The following is a 22,733-nucleotide window of genomic DNA, read 5'->3' as shown; positions in this document are numbered from 1 at the left end:
TCTGCTACGACTACGCCATCTAGTGGCAGGGAGTGAACTATGGATAGTGGTTCTTCTAGTAGCAAACATTCAGTTATGCTCTTGCATTTGCAGTTGTGTGAAATTGGTTAAAACAATTTGCAGAGCACATTGCCAAATATTTGAAATTCTCAAGCGAACTAAATATGCTATGATTAAATCTGGTTGTGAATCAATATACAACAAATACTAGATTTAAAATGTACATTTTGTTCTATGGCTAACTAGACATTGTGAGCTCTGTTGATCACATGATGTATAGAACTCAAAGTACCAATCACAGACTTGAAAAACATTGCAACACCTCCCTAAGCACGTCTAATACTGCAACAAGTACAAAACATTGCATCTTCCCAGAGCACATGTATTTTACTGCAACAAGTACAAAACATTGCAACATCTCCACATAGCACATCCTATACTGCAACAAGTACAAAACATTGCAACATCTCCACATAGCACATCCTATACTGCAACAAGTACAAAACATTGCAACATCTCCACATAGCACATCCTATACTTCAACAAGTACAAAACATTGCAACATCTCCACATAGCACATCCTATACTTCAACAAGTACAAAACATTGCAACATCTCCACATAGCACATCCTATACTGCAACAAGTACAAAACATTGCAACATCTCCACATAGCACATCCTATACTTCAACAAGTACAAAACATTGCAACATCTCCACATAGCACATCCTATACTGCAACAAGTACAAAACATTGCAACATCTCCACATAGCACATCCTATACTGCAACAAGTACAAAACATTGCAACATCTCCACAGAGCATGTACTGCACCAAGTACAAAACATTGCAACATCTCCACATAGCACATCCTATACTTCAACAAGTACAAAACATTGCAACATCTCCACATAGCACATCCTATACTGCAACAAGTACAAAACATTGCAACATCTCCACATAGCATGTATTGCAACAAGTACAAAACATTGCAACATCTCCACATAGCACATCCTATACTGCAACAAGTACAAAACATTGCATCTCCACATAGCACATCCTATACTGCAACAAGTACAAAACATTGCAACATCTCCACATAGCACATCCTATACTGCAACAAGTACAAAACATTGCAACATCTCCACATAGCACATCCTATACTTCAACAAGTACAAAACATTGCAACATCTCCACATAGCACATCCTATACTGCAACAAGTACAAAACATTGCAACATCTCCACATAGCACATCCTATACTGCAACAAGTACAAAACATTGCAACATCTCCACAGAGCATGTACTGCACCAAGTACAAAACATTGCAACATCTCCACATAGCACATCCTATACAGCAACAAGTATAAAACATTGCAACATCTCCACATAGCACATCCTATACTGCAACAAGTACTAAACATTGCAACATCTCCACATAGCACATCCTATACTGCAACAAGTACAAACCATTGCAACATCTCCACAGAGCATGTATTGCAACAAGTAAACAATGTACTAGGTAGACTCCAAACAAACAATACTAGTATCATTCTTCAAGATCATTCATACAATTGTGAACAATTTAGTCTTGTTTTGTTCTTGGCCAACTGATATTCATAATATTATACAAATGTACATGGGAATAGTTTACAGCTAACTGTTAAACATACAGCGGTATTTTGCAAACCATTATGGCTACAAAGTGAAGAGATCAAATGTTAAATATAGCATTGATGAATTGTTTAAAATACTCTAATATTGTGATGTGTTATCACTTGGGCCTGGATGAACAAGGGTGACTCAAGATAGACTGATGTTGTCATTACTACATTTATTTGGTTGGGGACTTGGTTGACATATTGTATACCGGAGATGAGTAGTATCGAACATACAGGATGTTTCTGTGAGGGCGTTTACAATTGCTAACATGTGTGACCTTATATATGACCTTATCATAGAGGCATGTCTAACTAACACCAACACTTGTTGGTTTTTGTTACTCTCTCAGTTCAATTTCAGACTACATTTCAAATAACATCATCCACCTTATCAAGCTCCTACACAGTGCTATTGTGAAAAAGTCGACCTCCACAACTTCCGGTCCAACTTTCCGAGTAGCGCTTCATTCAATGGGCCATATTGTATTTTGTCGTAAAACCACAGTGTTCAAATATAAATGGTAAGAAAGTTCTCTAAGAGCAGATTTGTTCATAAATGACATGAATTTTAATAACTATTCCTCTTTCCTGGTTAAAAACCAACCTCGTTTCAAATAGCATTACCCACTTATTGCATGGTATCAAAACAGTAGTTCTTGTGACACTCCAAGTTAAATATTAGACTATTTCAAATAGGATCACCTACCTGATATATGGTACCAAAACTTGACACACTTTTCTTGTGAACCTTTGTACATGGGACTCAATAGTCTGGCAACCTCACCTTGAGGTTGACCTAAGGCATCAATATACATGTAATGACCTGAAGAAATATAATAAATAAATTGAATAACTTGATTGTGAAAGTGTCACAAAAGATACTAAAGAGCTCCACCATACAGAGAATACAGAGTTGCCTCTATGTTTTGTCAGCTATGTTCGTCTGTAATTATAGCAGTAGGTAATGAAAGATTTTGCCCTTGTGGTTACGTTATCGTGAACCAAAGTTTTTCAAAGAGTTTTGATAATAATCATAATGAGACTATAGTCAACATCAACCAATATGAATAATGTACTAGAACCTCTGAATATGGTAATTATATTTACATCACACAATGGAATGAGAAGTATCTGAGCTATGGTTCAGATGTTGCTATTTTAAATCATACATGTAATATAGGTTTACATTTGAATACAAAATCGTTAGTGTTATCCTGGGTGAGAGTTATGGGTATAGCCTAAATCAATGTTGGTTGTTAGCTCATTTGCTTCTTACCACTGCAGTCTGGGTTTTATTTCATTAACTGGGTCTGTATTTAGTTTGACTCTGCAGAACTGAACACAGTAGGTTTTCCCTTGGTACTAGAACACTTGGGCATATTGCAAAATGGCAACAATAACCAATTTCCAAAATTGTATTTGGACTTCTATAAAGATTATCACAATTATCAGACTAGTATAACCTTTATTAATAACTATTTGTATGAAATCAGAGTACTATATTTCAAAGACACTAAGTAAGTTACAAATGTATGTCTTACGTGTAGTTGTATATGCTTTCAAATTTTGTGAGTAACGGTACTTTCTGAGTATGTATAACTACTTTTATTTGTTTTCTTGAATGGAGACCATGTTTGAGTGATAGTGTCAATGTTACAAGTTCAGCTTCAGTAATTTGTTGACAAACAGATGTTTGTTTGTTTGTACTATTTATCTACATCTAACTCAACAGGATCGATTTATGTCAGAAAATGTATTTTGTTTTGCCTAGAGGGAGTGGTGTACTACAAAGTGTGAAATAATTAAAATTCCAGCAGAGTTTTGGTACGTATCAATTGCTAATGCTAGTTATCATGTAACAATGAGTCATTGTGTTCTGAATACAGTATATGTTTCTTATCATTCATTATCATGATGGCATCACAGTTGTACTGATATTGTCACACTGATTACATCCAGGGTACAAACAACCCATGACACAGCACAATTTTACACACAAACAAACACACACACACATATGCATGCATGCATGCATGCATGCACACACACATACATGTAATTACAGCAATTCTACTTGTGAGCATAATTTATTGACATAGTAAGGTAGTTGTCACTTTTCATTAAATTGAGAAGTTTAAGTTAGCACTTTCAATTTTGTATTTGTATTCCTTCAATAGACATGTTCTATTGATGTTAGATAACACTAACATCATGGCTACAGCAACTCTGTGACAAATGATTGTATGGCTATCATCCAATCTCTGAAATTCTTCAGTCACTATGCAGGTGATATGAATTGATAACCTGCTGTACTAACCTTGGTCAGTTTGTAATGTCTGATCCTGACCTGGTCCACCTGCATGAGCCACAGCTTGAATTCTATCCCATTCTAAGTTAAGGATTGGGTCATTCTCAAAACCACACCAATCTGTTTCCTCAAACCCACATTCCTCTGTAATGTTAACAATCATGAAGTGAGTAAACAATGTTAGATGTTTTAGTTAAGAACTCAGCAAAGTTAAAAATCACCCAGTGAGTGAACAATACTAGATGTTTTAGTCAAAAGCTGTTGGTAATGCTTTTGTATGACATCTTTGACCACTTAGAGATGACATACAATGTACAGTTGTGTGAAATTGGTTTCAAACAACTGTCAACAATCATTGCAATTTATACACATTTATGTTGCTACATCTATGTTACAGAATTGTCCTTTTATAGAAAGTATCTCAGCATCTGGCATTTTCATTTTAACTTTCAATTCAATTTTCAAGTCTAAATTTCTTTTAGTGTTTCTGTACTTTTATAAATTTTGTTCACCTCTTATTCTGTGAAGACCCTATGAGCACTAAATTTGTAGATATATGGCACTATACAAATGTTTACCCCATAATATTCTATCATTCAGGCTGACATTTTACTGGACTGTACTCATCTATCTCTACATAACAGCATTATATTGATGAAAGATGTAACTTTTAAGTCACTGACAATCAGAGTTAGGATTTTAATAGGACTACACCTATCTATCCCTCCATGACTATACTATGACAGTGTTTTGATAAAGGGTGGTAAGAAGGTAAAGTCTAACTGAAGTCCCTAGTCACTCTAGCACTAAGAGTTCCCAAACAAAACTATGGTATTCCTCTGGTAATCAAGGCTTCGGTTTACGAAGACCTCAGACTGCTAAGACATACACAAAGTTGACAAACTAAAACAATTGTCGCAACATGTTGATACAAGATTGATAAGCTATTCAATGGATGTTGGTTTAATTATAGTCTCAGCAGGGTGGTTCTAAGAAAGCTGGTTCCATTAACTTGCAGTGTACTGTTTTGGGACTTCCAATGTTTACACTATCTTGATCAGAGCTTGATTAGAATCGCTCAACAGAGAAACAGTTATCACCTACTTGCTAATCTACCACATTGAAGAACAATAGTTTGGGTTTGTGTCTATCTTAATAAACCGAAGCCACGATTACCAGGGTCATATAATGTATGGGAAAGATAACCAGTTTTACAAGACATCCCCCTTTCTGTTACAGAGGTTCCCAAGCCTTAACAAAAATAATGTACCAGGGTACTGTATGACAACTTATTAAAGGGTGCAGCTGTTGAAAGAGACAACTTAAAGACCAAAGATGACAATACTCACCTAGTGGTGGACATTCTTCATAGTACGCTACAATATCATCAATGGCAATATAACCAATGTTATTGGCAAATGCTGTAGTTTCTATAAGTAGTTGGTAAGATTGAATACCAGAATGTTCTACTAAGACCTGGGCATAAATCCAATTGTGACCCTGATCTCCAGTTCTTGTCCACAGAGTATCTCCACCGGGTACTAAAATAACAATACATGGAGAATTAGTATACTACTAGTCACTAGAACACACAAGGATAGTAAATGAAAAGTGATTTACTTTTCCAGTACATGTACTTCTAACATAGCAATTCAGGAATTAAAATGAAAATCATTCAACTGGCAACACTTTATTGCCCCAGTTGTTGTTCTAGTAGATAGATAGAAGCAGTTTCACTTTCTGTACAGAGTGGGAATACTGACAAGCGTCACATGTATCTTTAATGACTTCAAGTGTTCCTATCAGACTACCACTGACCTCATAAAGTCCACCTGTGTCTTTAATGACTTCAAGTGTTCTTACCAGACTACCACTCATGTGATAAACTACTTACATATTCCACCTGTGTCTTTAATGACTTCAAGTACTCCTACCAGACTACCACTCATGTGATACCAGAATGACAGACACAATGTCTGAGACTGTTCAGTACTGATAAGGGTTGTCTTAGCATTTACCAGTTGTGTGGTCAAGTGAACCGCAGCATACCACCCTAAAAAGGAGAGTGAAATATATCAAACCCAGTTGCAAAGTTATATAAACAGAAGCATATTGCCTTGAAAAAGTTCAAGTGTTCATGTGTGAGTTGAAGGTCTTAGTGAGCAGCTGCATACCACTCTGAGAAGGAAAGTGAACAGTTGCAAACTTAGTTGATATGTAAACATGAGGTCTACCCCTCTGGAAAGGTTCAAGTTTATCAGTTGTAGGTCTTAGTGAACAGTGGCATACGATACCACCCTGAAAAGGAGAGCGATAGAAGCCATATTTTTTGCATCTTTTTATTTTGTATCATCTTTTTTATTGAATCATGTGATTGTCTAACAACTGATAGAGGTCTCACTCACAATTCATACATCATACCAAAAGTGACAGTATATCAACAATTTTTGAGTAACATAGAATTTAAAAGATCACCCTTACTAATATGTATTTATTATATTAGAAATTCACTAAGTTGAAAATGATGCTTAATGATTTATGCTTTAATGACCTGATAATTATTATAGAGTCTCACCTTTATTCTAAGTTTGAATGACATTGTCATCTAATATGTCAGAATAATCATTATTTACAGAAAAACACATTTTAATTTGCTATACTAGTACTCCCATAATATTTACCATCTGATGTTTGAGTGGTATGATCGGTTGGTGGGCCAGATCTTGATGTCAATCCAGTCTTTCCTTGCTCTACATCCCATAGTTGTTCCAAGCCTATACCACCTGGATCTTGGTACCAATTACATGTATCACCAGCTTCAAAATCACATTCCAATTCTGTATTCCTGCCTGGTGTTGGAGAAACTGCAAACAAAACAATAATGTCAATTCCTGTATAATTATTAAATGCATTGAGAAAAATTCTCTTTTATTGAAACATTTATGGTCATTGTGAAAGGTTGACAGCAATAAAAGTTTCAAAGGTAACAAGTATTTGAGCAGTATGTGGTCACGCAAATAAGATGAAGGCTATGACCATCATGGACGGCCTCAAAAAAAGAAGATGAATATTGACAGACAGCATTGACAAAGTGTACATTGATATGCTGGTCACCACATACACAACAACATAGGAAAAAGAGTTTTCAGAGGTGATGGTAGTATCAAGAAAACTCATCACATCACTTCAGTACCACACTGACCTTTGTGTGATAACCTCAAGTGTTTTGTACACTATCAAGCAGAAGCAGAAGCAAATATGTCTCATTCGATGAATGGCTACTGTTTACTATACACTCAGTCTGTCATTACTGCATAGGACTAGCAAACCTGGCCTAAAAACCCCATAGACTGCCTTTAAATGTAACATACATGTATGTATCATAATTTCAAACTTAGGTTATTGGTGGTTTAGTGGTTATCATAGTATATGAAACAATATCTGAATGCATCTATCACAAAGATGTACTGATACTGCAACCAACAATATTGCACATTTACAATCACAGACAAGTAAGTTACTTGTCTGTGGTACAATGGTACTGATGCTATACTTTGTACATGTAACTAACTATATGCTGTGATTAGTGTCCCTCAAGCAATGGAGAACAAATGACATCGAATATACAGATTAAAGGCAGTGTTCTATAGTCATGGAGGTACATGTAGATTCTACCTCTATGGTGTATACAGTTACCATAATTAGCTTATTTGACATAATAATGCATATATTACCATTACATTATACAAAGATATATTACCTCAATTCATTCATGAAGGTCTCCCCCTTATACCTCCATGCTCAAATCAACCTCCATGAATCAACCATGGAAGTATAACCATACTTCCATTAATCAACATATAGAACCAATAAACCAAAATATCAGGGACATCCAGAAATAGTCTAGTTATTTCATCAAAATTACGTTTTACATAACATAATCTATGGTCAAGGATATACTAAAATATATCTAACATTAACAACAAAACATGTAAACAATCATATGTAAACTAACTAGGAATACAATTTTTAAATGCAACTTTTTTATAGTTTGTTTTCATTAAGTATTTTGTGAACAAACTTCTCCAGGTTTTTGGCAATAGTACTATTGAACGTATTACATAGCTCAATATCTGTTAATTTTTATCTAGTAATGGTTTCTGAAATTCATTTTATATGGATATTTCATCAAAAAATTCAATTCGAGCATTATTTTTAGACTTATTTTTACATTCAGCTGACTGGTTTAAGCACATATGCATAAAAATATATTACATTGTTGTACAACTACAAGTAGGGCTAGGCTACATGGCAGACAGAACTCGATTCTGACTCCGGAAATTGAATGCATCACTCGTCTATGCAAACTTTGCTGCAGTCATAGAGGTTAAAGTAGAAAGATTACCTCCATGTTAAAGACGGAGTACTGTTGTCCCTTTGTTCCTATTTGAACTATGTAGCTCTGCAGGCAATATGTGTTCCGAGATCGAGAGCCTAGACACGTCTCCGTGTGTCTCAAAAAGACGTGTCGAAGATCTAGCAGCGCATATTTCCATGCCTACCTTTGAACTCAAACCACCAAACAGTTGGTGATCTGGGCTTTGAACATAAACAAATGAATTCCCGATTTTTCTGTCAGTGAGCGGCATATTCTGCACACTTCCTAAATCCTACATCAATCCAGAAACAATTGCACAATAATAACTTGTTTTGTGTCCGCACTACATGATGTTGTGCTTGAAACATCGAAAAGAACTTGACATGCGTCCGAAGGTGTTGAGCTTGTATTTCCGCTTCCTATGTTTACACTGTTCAGCGACAAAAACAAACACTCCGGCAGTTCACACGCACAGACAAGTTACACACACAAGGAACAATGTACTTGTATGTGACACTCAACATTTGCGTCCCCTCCATATGCACACAGCAATTGATACTTCCACCATGGAAGTACACTTCCATGCTTCTACACATGTACATGGTCTGTAACATACATTTCACTCGAATCGAGTCTAGTGAAACTTAATTACACCAAATAAAAGTGTTCTCAGTCCGTACGCTGGGTTGATATTTGAAAATGCTGCAGACTCTACAAACCTCCATCTCTGCAAGCTGTGTACGTCAACCCCGGGGACGTCAACACAAACTACTTGTTTACGTTGTTGACAGGAAACCAAGCAGACGACAAAAAGTTACAAACGGTGGTACACAATGAAAAGGTGCCAGACAGCCTGGTGAGGTGGATTGTGGGTGTTCTTACAACGTCAAGTACCTAGTCGTTTGAGGGCGCACGCAAATTTGGAACAACGTTGACGGGGTGGGGGCATGTGAGGTGGGAGGAAAGATGGAACCGAAACTTCTGTTCGTTACACAAAATGTAGAGTATATTTGCTATGTCATTTCTAATGAACTTGAAATTTTCAATTCATGGACGTCCAAGAAACTGACGAATAAAATAAAATGTCATGTCATGTCCATCACCGATGCCCAGCTAGCTCAACGTAAGACCCTACACGAAATGGTTCCAGGGACGTTATGAGTGTGTGTATCAGTTGGGGTCGGATTGTATTGTTCATTTATATTTGTAATGGGAGGTCTGTTTGAAGCCTGTGTCTTGTCTATTCAAATGGTTCTTGGGGAACATAAAATGTGTATGATACGCACAGTCTGGCATGTCCTCTATGTTCCTTATTTGAAATGTTTTGTTTTTTTAAATTGTATTAATGGTGAATAAAACAAATCAATGTAAATGCAAACGGCAATTTAAGTTGAGACTAGATCTGCATCTTTTAGTAACTACCCTGGTTTACAAAGGGACTTATACACGAGACAGCCATAATGGAACTTTAATTAGTACATGAAAGGTATGTACTGGGTGTGCTGCACTCCTTACAATAAAACTCTGCAAGCAAGCAAACAATGCCACGTTTAAGAAGAATAAAAGTTTTGCAGACTCAAAATTACTTTGGCTTCAGCTATCTCAGATACTATAATTAGGGACTCTGACAGATCCATACATGCAGTATGTTGTTGATTCCTGGGAAGCCAACACACGGAGCGATCTGATAAACATACTGTACTTTCTAGATCCAATACCTAATATATATGTATGTATGAATTATTGTTCCATAGACTTTGAGCTGACAGCTGCGATAGCTCTCCAGCTATACACAGAAACAATGGCTATCATTGATGTATGTTAGGTGAACCCTAGATTAAAAGCTGCATTACTTCGTTTTCACTTTTTTGTGAGAATATAGCGTCCAAATGTTCCATTTTCTCAAAAAAAGTTCAGTGCGATGCTTTTTTATATAGGTGATGTTTCTGTAAATAATTGCTCATCTTCTACCTGCACAGTTCCAAGATGGCCGACTATCATATTATCACAAAGAGGAACAAACAAGTCGGAGCATCGCGTTTCCATGGGAAACCATCCATGTCTTACTTATAGGTAACAATGAATTGTAATAAGTAAACATTAAATAAAGGTTCAGATAAATATAAAGGAAGAGGCAGGTCATATTATACGTAGAATTACTTGTTTCCTAATAAAGTTGCCCTTCTTTTCCTACACTTTGAATCCTGCATGGTATGAGTGTGGATGCACTCATGACTTGGGTAACAACACGTCACATGAATGATCATGTGAAGAACTAGTAACAGTGAAAAGTAACAGATTTAAATAGATATAACTTCTGAAAACTCACCAATTATCATCAGCCAGAAATAGATGGCAAGTTTACCCTCCATATCGAGGTGCACCTGTCAATGTTTTTTGGCATGGAATGAGTCCAATATCCAAGGCTTTGTTAATGTTTTTTGACCTGGTATGTTATCCGATGTTCACTTAAACGTCCTAATTTACGATTGCTACAAATATTATTATTCAATATTTGAAGTTCAAAGTCACAGTAGCATTTAACAGACCATTTTATACAACGCTGTAAATCTATACCGTGTATCGCTTTGACGGCACACGTCCTTTTAACCTCTTAAAGGTATGAATAATAATAACGAAGCATATGATAAGGTGACGAGACTACACGGTGAACCGATGTTGTCCCGATGCGTCGACAGGATAAGGTGATGATGTCCTGGCCTAGATAGAGATCGATATCATATACGTCAATAAAATCGTGTCGAGTTGCTTCAAATTCATGTCATTATTTAGATTTTTTTCCAATTTTAAAATGACTCATAGAATTGATACATATTTTTCTAACTTTAATTTTGAAAATACAGGTGACGGGTATAGGGGTCAGAGTTCGCAATAAACTTGAACATGTGTTTCAAGAGATAATTACACATTACAGAGTTTCAAACTGAATATTATATATACAGTGCATGCTGTCATATGAATTGTCATAATACACGTATGTATGAATTTTTTGTTATCTCCTCTATCTGTGTTTTATTTGATAAGTATGTGTATACTTACTAGTCTAGTAGATGACAATGATTAATTGTGAACCAGAGCCATCAAAATTCACAACAACGTGTAACCAGTGCTAGACCTGCGTATTTTATTCATGTTGTCATTTTAAAAAATAATGATAGCCATTGCAATTTGAATGTTACTAATTTATCAACTAATTAAAAAGAAACATCATCTTTGGAAATCGAAGAGATTGATTTCGCACTCAATGGCATCGCGTAAATTTATGTAAACTAGTTGAATAAGAAAATAAACTATCAGCTGAAACAACGACTCTCATCAAAATTATGATTAATATCAGAATGGATGTATATCTATGATTATGATTTCTGATCAAAACATAGATATAAGGATAGATCTTGGGAGGTAACTCTCTGTTGTAATTGTTTATTTTCTAACTCAAGATTAGTATAGCTAATTTATGGTGGACAGTGTTTTTGACATTGATTGATGAGTAAAATGAACGTCTTCGAAATGGCTAGTACATAACCAGGTGTACGTCCAATTACTCAAAGCGATGTTATGGTTGTATAAATCAATAAATTACGCATGCGTCGTGTCAATTAGCCATCAATCAATGAATTGCCAATACTGACAGGCTCATTTATGAACATAAATAAGTACCCAGAAAATGAGACTCAATTTTGCAAACTTCAGTCAGTAAAAGGATGGGATTGGAAGAGAAAATTAAATGCAATGGATTGGAATCACATATTTATCTAGAAAACAAATAAATGAACAATCAGACAAAGGAACACATAATCTCTACTTGATTGATTGACACATGTCATATAGATAATATAATTATATCAGATTTTGACCAACCAGGCAACCAATCGTCACTCACAACGTGACATATCAACATATTCGACTGACTATTCAAGGCCAGGAATTCAGTTCCACGTCGAAGCATTAATGTTATCATATCAGTGAATCCATATTGATTATAGGATCGGTCTTTTGTTCTGGACCAACCTTTTTTCTACAGCTCTGTCTGAGTCAATGGTTGAATTGAAATATTGTATATATTCAATAAACTAAATAGGAAATACATTTGATTCATACATATCTCATTTGGCCATCGATGGATGGGATGAATATATGTCCGATAAAACAGCGCCTTTATCAAAATATGGCCGAAAATGTATGTGTATAAATAGAGACGCAAGTCTATAGGGATATTTATACGATGGATGCAGTACCCTATAAGGTATATAGCTACAAGAATAATGAAAACTTTCGTTCGATTCGAATTCATATTTTTTACGAGATTTATAGTATAACAATATATGTTGTTTTCTTTAAATATCTGACGTTGCCGAGGGCATTCCAGAAGTTTATGTGAGAAAATGATAACATGATCAGATCAGATATGTACTAATGTAGACTATTATCAACTTTCCTGTTCCAACATGCATTGCGTTACTAACGTCACTTATGAGCTTACAGCATCTAGACTATTACATGTAAATAGTACATCATGTTACTTTAATAGGGGAGAAAATACTCCGTTTTTGAATAATTTTATTAGAATGACGCTAAGATAGTCGTTATAAACGAAGAAAACGGGGTACATATCTGTTGCAAATGATCCAGTGTTTTAAGTCTTCGATAAGTTGACAAGAGTAATATCTGTATATACACACTATAAATAAGACACAACTACACTTACATCTCACCGTACAACGTTGTACTTAGAAGTTTCATATATCATTTTTCGATTTCACGCGAAATCTATCAATTTTTCCGAATTTTTAGCAAGAACGTATATAGTTAATAATCACTCATCAGAAAGAATTCTGTAAGTTTTTGAGAGATATAAAGTATGATGACACCTATCTGTATAGATAAGAGGACATCGGGGCCAAGGATTATCTATGGAAGCTCATCGCGGCAGTGTCACCAATTGCACTAGAGGTAAACACCACCCCCTAGTAGCCATGGTTACAACCTAGATATAGACAATTAGAAGTACTAAATGAAGACAAATCAAATGTGAAAAGAGATGTGTACTGGTCAAGTAACACGTACTGCCTTGAATATTGTGATGAGTGGTGGCGGTATATTGATTTGGTTTCAGAGAAATCAGTGGCTTGCAATATTTTTGTATTGAATTGTATGATGATTATTCTCAAATCTAGGCACAGTTCACGTAATTGGAAATGTTAGAGGAAATGATTGCAATAGACAAAACCCACAGGATTGGCTTTGAGTGCTAGGTGTTTTGAGTTAGGACTGCAGGTATCGTCTTTCATTTCGTAGAATTGTCATGTCATCAACTGCAGCAATTTATGACTTCGAAGTACACGTATTCTAGAGAAAAAACAACCATTGGTACAATTGGATGGAAAAAACAAACGCGTTTCCATGGAAATAAATTCGCTCACGATTCTAGCTCAGTCGGTCTATATGCCAATGCTTATAATTAGAGTAGGCTGCGATTCTAGTTTTAAAAATCCCTACCGACGATTACGTATACATGTATAAAACCCTGGAGTGACACGTGTGAGGGCCTTGCTGTATCCACAGACGTCGACCCTAGAGTTCACGCCAGGGTGTATGTTATGTCAAAGTAGTTGATACAGATGATGCAGAGTGATAAAGACATGCCCCCACCTGTATTCTAACCAAATAAACAAGACTAGATTGTACTATCTGTCTGATAACTAGGTTTGGATGTGTCTGAACAGAAGATCGATTGATGGTCGACTCGTCCTAGCCTGTACCAAAGGTCGAGGCCACAGTCTCACTGGCTAGTATGGCTGTCTTGGTAACAAGTATTCAGTGGATATTCATATCTAATCCACAATAAACTTTTTAAAAAACAAAGTTTATCACTTAATACCTTTGACTGGTTATAAGGCTTTGCAGATCATTTGAGTTGAAAATGTATTCTTGAAAAAAAACCCACTATTAAGGAATTAAATGAACAAAAGCATAATTGATAGTTAACTATACAACTCCAAACAGACACTTCGACTTGATTACTAGTAACCGTTAAAATTTCAAACAGACATTTAGACTTGACGCACAATTGCTTAAGACACAACCTTTTCGAGCAACGTAATTACGTCATCACATCCTTATGAATATTCAAATTTGACAATGTTTCGGGGAATTTCGCGATGTATAGCCTGGTACGTTTAAAAGGTAATTTTTATGGTTGAAAACTTTTAATTTAGGCCTAATATAAAACTTGCGTGATTCCAATTACGCTCAATTTTAGAATAGGTGGGGTAGGTAGATTTTTTTAAAAATTTTATTATATTTTTTTTTCTGTGCAAGTGTCTAGTTCATGTTTTCCATTGTTTTCCAAATGATCTCTGTGTTTATTTCTTCCTATCAGATGTACAGCCATTACAGATTGGAAGTAACGGTTTTATTTTGTGTTTTCAGTTTCCGCATCCACTATTTCTCGTGAGACTTCACAATTTTTAAGATTTTATTATATTTTTCTCGAATACGTACAAAAAAGTTTAGGGTCTGCAGTGAAAAGCTAGGTGGGGTCGGGTAACCTTAGGCCTCATCTACGAATCTACTACATGTACCATTACAGTGGAATATTGTGAAATACTGTAATTCGATCAACACAGCAACTATATAACTATTAATCCGGTATCGACTGGTAGATGTAGTTAGTAACATGTTGTGTACAGTCATCAATATTGACAATACTCGACGTTACTTTACGAACTCACAGATATTTCAACACAAACTGTAATATAAGCAAGTCTAATACAATGTACTCCAACGCTCCCCACCCAGCCCGCTTATACTACTGGGATTACCATATCTCAAGGACTCTCTGAACAACTATTCAGAGTACTCCACTCTCACACGGCGTAAATTTGAACCACCAGCCTAGCAACACTTTGCGCACACTATTAATGTACCCAAAGGACAAAACACCGAAAGGAAAAGAAAAACCTCTGTGGCACGTACAGTAGCCATACATATATGGAAGTGTCCAAACGCCCACTCGGCGTCCGATTCAAAGAACACACAAAAACGGATAAGATCACCGGTGTTGGTGACCACTGCAACAAGACCGGCCACAATGTGTCCTGGATAACACCAAGGTTCTAGCCAGAGAACAGGACTGGTTAAAACGCAAAGTAAAGGAAGCCATCTACATCAGACAGAGAAGACCCATCATGAACAGGGACCAGGGATACTCAACTACCTAGACATACTAGTATTATTCCGCCAGTCCAGAGAGAGACATCAACGCTTAATAATTAAACCATTGCGTGATCAAGGTCCACTGTAGACGGATCGGAACGTCGCATTCGTTTCCAATTTACCGTTCCAAAGTCAGCACAAACTACATTGTAAAAACGGAATAGCGTTTTGTCAGAGTGTTCTACCAACTCACCAACTCCAAGTTTAATCACTACGATAAGAGCGTTCTACCGACTCACCAACTTCACCACGTTCAAAGAATAAGAAAGACTACTCATTGAGCTGATTAAATGTAACATAGTCAATAGATATAGTAGGGAATCGAAGTCTTTTGGCGAATGTGTACATAACAATACAGTTACTAACCTCAAACTATACTAATTCAAAACAAACTTCCTACAACTATCTTTTTACCACAACAGCACAAGACAGTGGTGGATTCAAAATTGACGTTATACAGAATCTGCATGGAATGTTACACTTTTTATAGACAGTATGTAGTATTCATTTAAATATTACATCAGTTATTGGACACTCGAATTAGTCTACGGTATACTGAATTGGCAAATCTACCGGCTGGATATGACGTCACTCAATCAGTTGAGACACCTGCTAGTACCGTGACAACTGACTGTGATGCATCTATCTTTTCTACTATAAAATTGTATTGTTGACAAAATATTAAGTCTTTGACTATACTTTTCGAAGCAGTAGCTGCTAGTTCATATTACACATGGTCAAAATTAGGACGGGTTATTTCACCCACGTCGAATTGATTGTCGTCTTGGCAGATCATCATGGCCCGAAGATTTGCCGAATATATCCGAGAGACCTTAATAGATCACGTGACTTACCTGTCGGAGGGAGAGGATCGTTAATCAAAACGCATCCAGGACTAAAAGACACGTCATCAACTGACAAATCAGCACCAAGGTTAACTCCTTCGACTCCTTCTATGACAACCTACGAGATATAACGAAGAACCTGATTGGTTAAATATTATACATGCATAATATAAAATATGAGATTTTATTCAACCCATCATCATCATTGTCTCCAGGAGCACTTTAAAAACTAGTCCTTGAGTATTGAACGGTCTTGAATGAACTAGTGCGAAGACGTTTTAACAAATCGATGGAGTCAATAGATTTACTACACTAGTACTATACTCATATCACAATTTAGAATTGACACATTTCAAACCATCGATGAATGTTGTTTAACTGATTTTTAAAAACAATACTGGTGATAGTAGTAGTAGTAGTAGTAGTAGTAGTAGTAGTAGTAGTAGTAGTAGTAGTAGTAGTAGTAGTAGTAGTAGTAGTAGTAGTAGTAAATCAGTACTGGTTGTAATTTCTTCACTGTCATAATAATAGTCAGCACATTTACGAGTTCTCCCCTGGTCACGGAATAAGTAACATATATATTTATACCTTCCAAGCCAAGACCACTTGTATGAAGACTCAAAAATGTCTTCATGTTCATGTTTTGTAAAGTGCTATTAACAAACTAACAACTATTTTTGTAAGGTTAGTTTTTCAAAATGAAAATACAAATAACAGCAATGTCATTACCTGGAAGGGTTTGCCGACTTGGAATTGAATTTCGTCTTTAACCCACACATCTCCATAGTCGGCCTTGATAGTTCTCATCAAAGTCTTCTCGCCGTAGGTCTCCGTCCAATAGTAAATGTTTAGGGTTCCAATGTCTTCATCTTCCATGTGGAAAAAATATTGCATCTGTATGTAGTGGGGCAAATGAAAAGTGCGTATATATTGTTGTAATACAGATACAGAAACGGCGAGGCTAGAACCGACAACTTGCAGATTCCAAGCCGACCACTTTAACCACTTCGAACATCAGGTCTCCATTCACCCAACTGGGGTAAACAATATTTGAAGGAAAGTGGTTTAAATATTATATTCGTCAAAATTAAAAAAAAATCTTTGTCGCGCATATAAAGGACACTTGACTAAGTCTGAAAAGAGGAATACAGTATAAACCATTGTATCATCATAGTAGTAAATCGTACTATTAGTGGTCCCCAATCCCCAATGTTACATTAGAGCTCTTCTCCATTTTGCTTGCGGTCCTATGACTATATGTGGTTAGAGTCCTCAACTCGCATGTTGGGATAGGCGATCGTCAACTTACCTCACACGTAAAATGATGAAAATATTTTAGATATGAAAGTAATTAACATCATAGTGGGTACAATGCAAAAAATGTCATAGCAGAATTGACCAATCTTACCCAGCATGGTTGGCCCCCCGTGGCCAATGAGTCATCAATGGTATGACTAACCAACCAACCAACACTATCACCTGGTAGTAGACCCGACACGTCAGTATAGATGTAATGTCCTGTATGCAATAAGTAGACGTAACGTTGACTGAGTGAAGTGAAACTGTCATATCTTACTTTTGGTCTTCATGTATATGCTGTTCACAAAATAGTGTATCGATTATATTCATAAATAAAACCATTTCTTTTATTATACAAACAAACAAACACACACACACACACACACACACACACGTACGTACGTACGCACGCACGCACGCACGCACGCACGCACGCACGCATGTATGTATGTATGTATGTATGTATGTATGTATGTACATATGTATGTATGTATGTATGTATGTATGTATGTATGTATGTATGTATGTATGTATGTATTTTAACCATTATCTTATTTTCGTCATCAAACACTAAATTTATGTGATTTCATAGATCTCTAGCTCTATGTCTCCGACATCACTGCTTCAGACTATGCCACGTGTCATATCGTACCTTCTGAAGTCCCTGTAGTGTGATCATAACCAGGTGTTCTGAGGAGCCCTCCACCGTCCCGTCGATCCCAATCAAAATCGTCACCGTCTACTTGTTCCCAGGTGCAGAAGTCTTCCTCGAAGTCACATGTAGTATAGTCGTCTGATATAAACGAAATTTAAACCATCTATTATTAACACAAAGCGGAATCAAAATCCGAATTGTAATTCTATATAATGTATTTATATCACCCTCTCAGGTTATGAATTATTCGCTGATCTTCGAGTCGAGACATTGGTACTAAATTACAGTATTGGCAGGGGTATTCTATTCATCGTCCCACACCTATTCCTTGTGTGCGAAAAGAATGAAAAATATATTTATCCAGTACTGGTTTACAAGGAAAAGACAACAAAAATTAAAAACAACACAAAAATAAACGAACAAACAAATTACACTTGTTGTAAAGCCTTTTTTGCTGAGTAGTTGGTCACAGAGTTTCTTTATATCAATTTTTCTAGCTCAGCAATAAATTGTAACATAATGTTGTGTCATCGGTCACAGGGTGATTGTATCGAACTCCCTGGCCCAGCAAGAAATTGTAACACCATATGATGTGACATCGGAGTTTTTTAAATATTTACTGTATACGTTAAATTTATTTTATTTTACTTATTTTCCTCTGTGCTTTGTAACCTTTAGTAATTCCTCTGGGAATTCTTATGTGTTCGAATAAATGACATTTGTCACAGGGTGTTTGTATCGAAATCCCTAGCTCAGCAATAAATTATAACACCATGGTGTTATAATTTATTGCTGAGCAATGGTGTTATAATTTATTGCTGAGCTAGGGGTCTTTGTCGCTACGAGTCGCTAGACGAGCAGTGACCACACCCTAGTATTTTCCGGCTGAGTGAAGAAAAATATTGGGGAATAATACATATAATTATACCAGCGCCAGTAATATCAAAGAAAGATTGGGGACAATAATGGCAATTTTAAACGTTTTGAGTCATATTTCGTACACAGCAGAACCAGTGACGTAAACACGCGTTGTCGTGACATAGACGCGCGTTGTCGTGATGTAGAACGACCAGAATATATATTCCATATTTATGGTTTATGCATGGTGTAAATGTTGAAAGTCTTACCACATATATCTGTTTCATCACTGTGATCTATACAACAGTCTATAGCCATGTCACACGCCTGTGTGTAATCGTAACAATGGCCACTACTACAAGATCTCTCTGGACATTGCTCTGTCGGCAATTCGTCATATTCACAATTAATAAAGCTGATATCGTCAACGGCTATGTGGCCGGAATCTCCACCAATGGTTATAGTGTCCATTTTGGCTTCAAATATTATCTATTGGATGAATGGAATATTTCCCAATATTAATAACTCTAAAATTGCAAACGTTATATCTTCGATATTCAAATTCATATATATTTTTATGCATGATAATAACAACGATGAAAAATAAGAAAAATCTATTTACAAGGGCACCATCACTGTAACAACAACGAAGAGATGAAGAAGTATTCCTTGTTTGTTGTCTTACTTACGGAAAATCAGATTTTATTAATTATTAATGTGTGTTGAAATCTAAAGTTACAATTATGATAATAATATACACTGTAGATATAATACCGGATACAAGCCAATGCATTATTTATCTATACATTTGCAGAATTACGCTAAGTTGTTCTTATCAACAGAAGCAACACTGTTACTTTTTAATATCCAAATAAAACGTCTTGATCAGCCAGAACGAGCTAAATGGTATGAACTCGTCTAATTGACTGACTCCGGCAAGGTAGCTAAGTTTCATTCTTATAAAATAAAAATATGTAAGCTGCTTTATATATACTGATTGGGGTGACAATACCCCTTCTGTTTAAATATGATGGTGAAATGTGTTTGTGTTATCTCCTAGCTCATTTCTCAAGAAGTTGTTTTTTAAGCAACACCATATACCGTAGTTATAAAGTGGGCAATGCATGTATAGCACTTTCTCAAAAACCCATGATGAAGCAAAAAAAAAAAATCAAGAATGAAATTGAGAGAAAACAGAAAAAAAAATATTTGTAATTGTAGTTATATTGAATGCCTTATTCAAGTATTCTGTATCACATCTGTTGATTATTGATAACAATACATAATTTACTAGTAACTCACAGTGAAATTTTGCGAGCAATCTCTTATATCAAGAATGGTTTCTTCCCATCGTCCGTCTCTGTCTGTAATACCCAGGGACCATAGCGTCGTTTCTTCGCCACCCATTTCAAATAAGACGTTGAGTGTACCAATTCGTGAACTTTCGTAGTGAAAGTAAAAGACCAATTGACAACCGTTCCGACCACTCACAGAATACGTGGGACTTAAGTACCTAGCCGTCCGTGATCTGCCACTACTTATGACATAGATGTATCTACCTGATAAAAAGAGTAACATTCGTACATATCAATCTTTATTTGGCTGTGGATGGTAGGAAATATGAATAGATTATCACTCAGAGGATGAATCAAACAAACGTTTATTGTGATGAGACAGATGATATTCGTGGTTTGAAAGGTGGATAGTATTGAATTTAGGTTTTGATAGTGGCTGTTGTGATGCTGGTGGTGGTGATTGTAATGGCTGTTATGTTGATATGGGTTGCAAAAGATGGTATAAGGGGAAGTACATACGGGTACTGTACAGCGAGTACTACATTTGGTATATCGACATTTCCATGTCTGATTCTCGTAGTTTATTAATCATCACTCAATTTACATACCATCACTTGTACCAAGTGTTTGATCATAGTCTGGCATTGTTTCTTCCTCTGGTTCGCCATCTTTCAGTGACCAGTCAAAATTATCTGTGTCATCGTTAACCCACGGACAGGTCTCTTCAAAGTCACAACTTGTACCTGCCAACATAGATTATTGAGAGATGTAAAGGTCTTGGCATTCTGTTTTTACACAAACAAAACATGACCCTTTCTTGTTAAATCGCTTTTCCTAAAGGTGAAAGAAGTTCCCTTGTTTGTCGTTTGTTTGCTGTTCTACGGTAGCGTCTGTACGAATCTATGCTGCAAACGTATAGCTAAATAGGTCAGAATTGGCAAAAATTTTCTTATCGATTTTACGCGAGAACAGACGCGTAGATAATGTTGACAAATGAATATGCATTTTCTAGAGCTATGGATTTTGGCATAGGGTCGAATTAAAGGCAAAACAAAATATACGAACAAGCAAACTAACAAACAAACAAACAAACAAACTAACAAACAAAACAAACAAACGATAGAAAGAAACATTGTTTTCAAGACTGTTTTTGTATATAATTCACATATACTAGAGGCCAGGTTATATTTTCTTTTGGTTAATTGCTATACAGTCATGTTTCAAGTGAACTCATAGTGATATCTATCACCTCAGACCATTAAAACGATAGTTAGTGGTCTGAGCTATCACAGTAGTCAAGGCTATTTTAATATCTTAATCCATTAACTTAAACTTAAAACTAAAATCTATCCATTTCACAATAGGAGTTTGTCCATAGTTGTAGTGTCATGAGATATGTCCCTATGCATTCTGTATATTCTGCTTCTAATAAGTTGTCACATGAAGCAGCGTATAAAGTCCAGCCCTACCTGAACGTGATTTGCATAAAGTCTATCTGGCGCTTGTTTTGTCGCCGTACATCAGCATGTTTCAGCCTATTCAAGGCTGAAGGTTTACATTTTTACAAAATGAAACTCGTTACGTATCCGACGGACGTAATGAAATAAGCTTATTACGTTATATATTTGATGATCTTTGATCGTTCAAAATGTCATATTTAGTTGCAGAAGTATTAAAGTTGAAAACATATATTCGAATGTGCCTCTGCATGTACAACTAGGCTAGTGGAATTCACGCTTACGAGATCCCGAAGTACTCACCACAAAGGGATTCGTCACTTCCGTCAGGACAGTCTTCCCTGAAGTCACAGAACTGCCAGTTAAAGACACAAGACCCGTCATCACACTCTCGTTGACCTGAATCACAATTACTGGCAGCTGGGATATTAAAATTAAAAAGTAAACAATTTTTATTTGTCCAATTTGAATTAGTTGAAAAATATCATCGGTTTATATGCTTGCAATCATCATTGTATGGACATGCACATAGCCACGTGTACTACTGCCTTTAACTATAGTGGTTTTAGGTACAAATGAGGGCTGAATGCATATGAAAATGTACAGTGAAGTATTACTAGTATGTATATGCAAAAGCTCCATACATACTTGTCAATTAGTTGAATACAATGTTCTTTTCCCCTTCTTTTTCTCTATTCATTGCTATGAATCTAACTAATTAACTAACTAACAAACAGACAG

At 36.0% G+C, this 22,733-nt stretch overlaps 1 protein-coding gene across 1 annotated transcript in view; it reads right to left on the bottom strand.

The window, feature by feature from the left end:
- Positions 1-17,304, bottom strand: part of LOC144434289 (MAM and LDL-receptor class A domain-containing protein 1-like) — a 29,053-nt gene extending 11,749 nt beyond the window's left edge. The window contains exons 1-7 of the mRNA XM_078122742.1: positions 17,158-17,304; positions 16,438-16,546; positions 6,648-6,830; positions 5,861-6,019; positions 5,316-5,507; positions 3,976-4,110; positions 2,365-2,481 (exon numbers count right to left, since the gene is read on the bottom strand). Coding sequence (XP_077978868.1) covers positions 2,365-2,481; positions 3,976-4,110; positions 5,316-5,507; positions 5,861-6,019; positions 6,648-6,830; positions 16,438-16,546; positions 17,158-17,304 — 1,042 coding nt within the window. The remainder of the gene's footprint in view (positions 1-2,364; positions 2,482-3,975; positions 4,111-5,315; positions 5,508-5,860; positions 6,020-6,647; positions 6,831-16,437; positions 16,547-17,157) is intronic.
- Between the last annotated feature and the right edge of the window lie 5,429 nt (positions 17,305-22,733).

This window comes from Glandiceps talaboti, chromosome 4, assembly GCF_964340395.1.
Source record: "Glandiceps talaboti chromosome 4, keGlaTala1.1, whole genome shotgun sequence".
Classification (NCBI taxonomy): Eukaryota; Metazoa; Hemichordata; class Enteropneusta; family Spengelidae; genus Glandiceps; species Glandiceps talaboti.
This window is presented reverse-complemented; position numbering and strand designations above follow the sequence as displayed.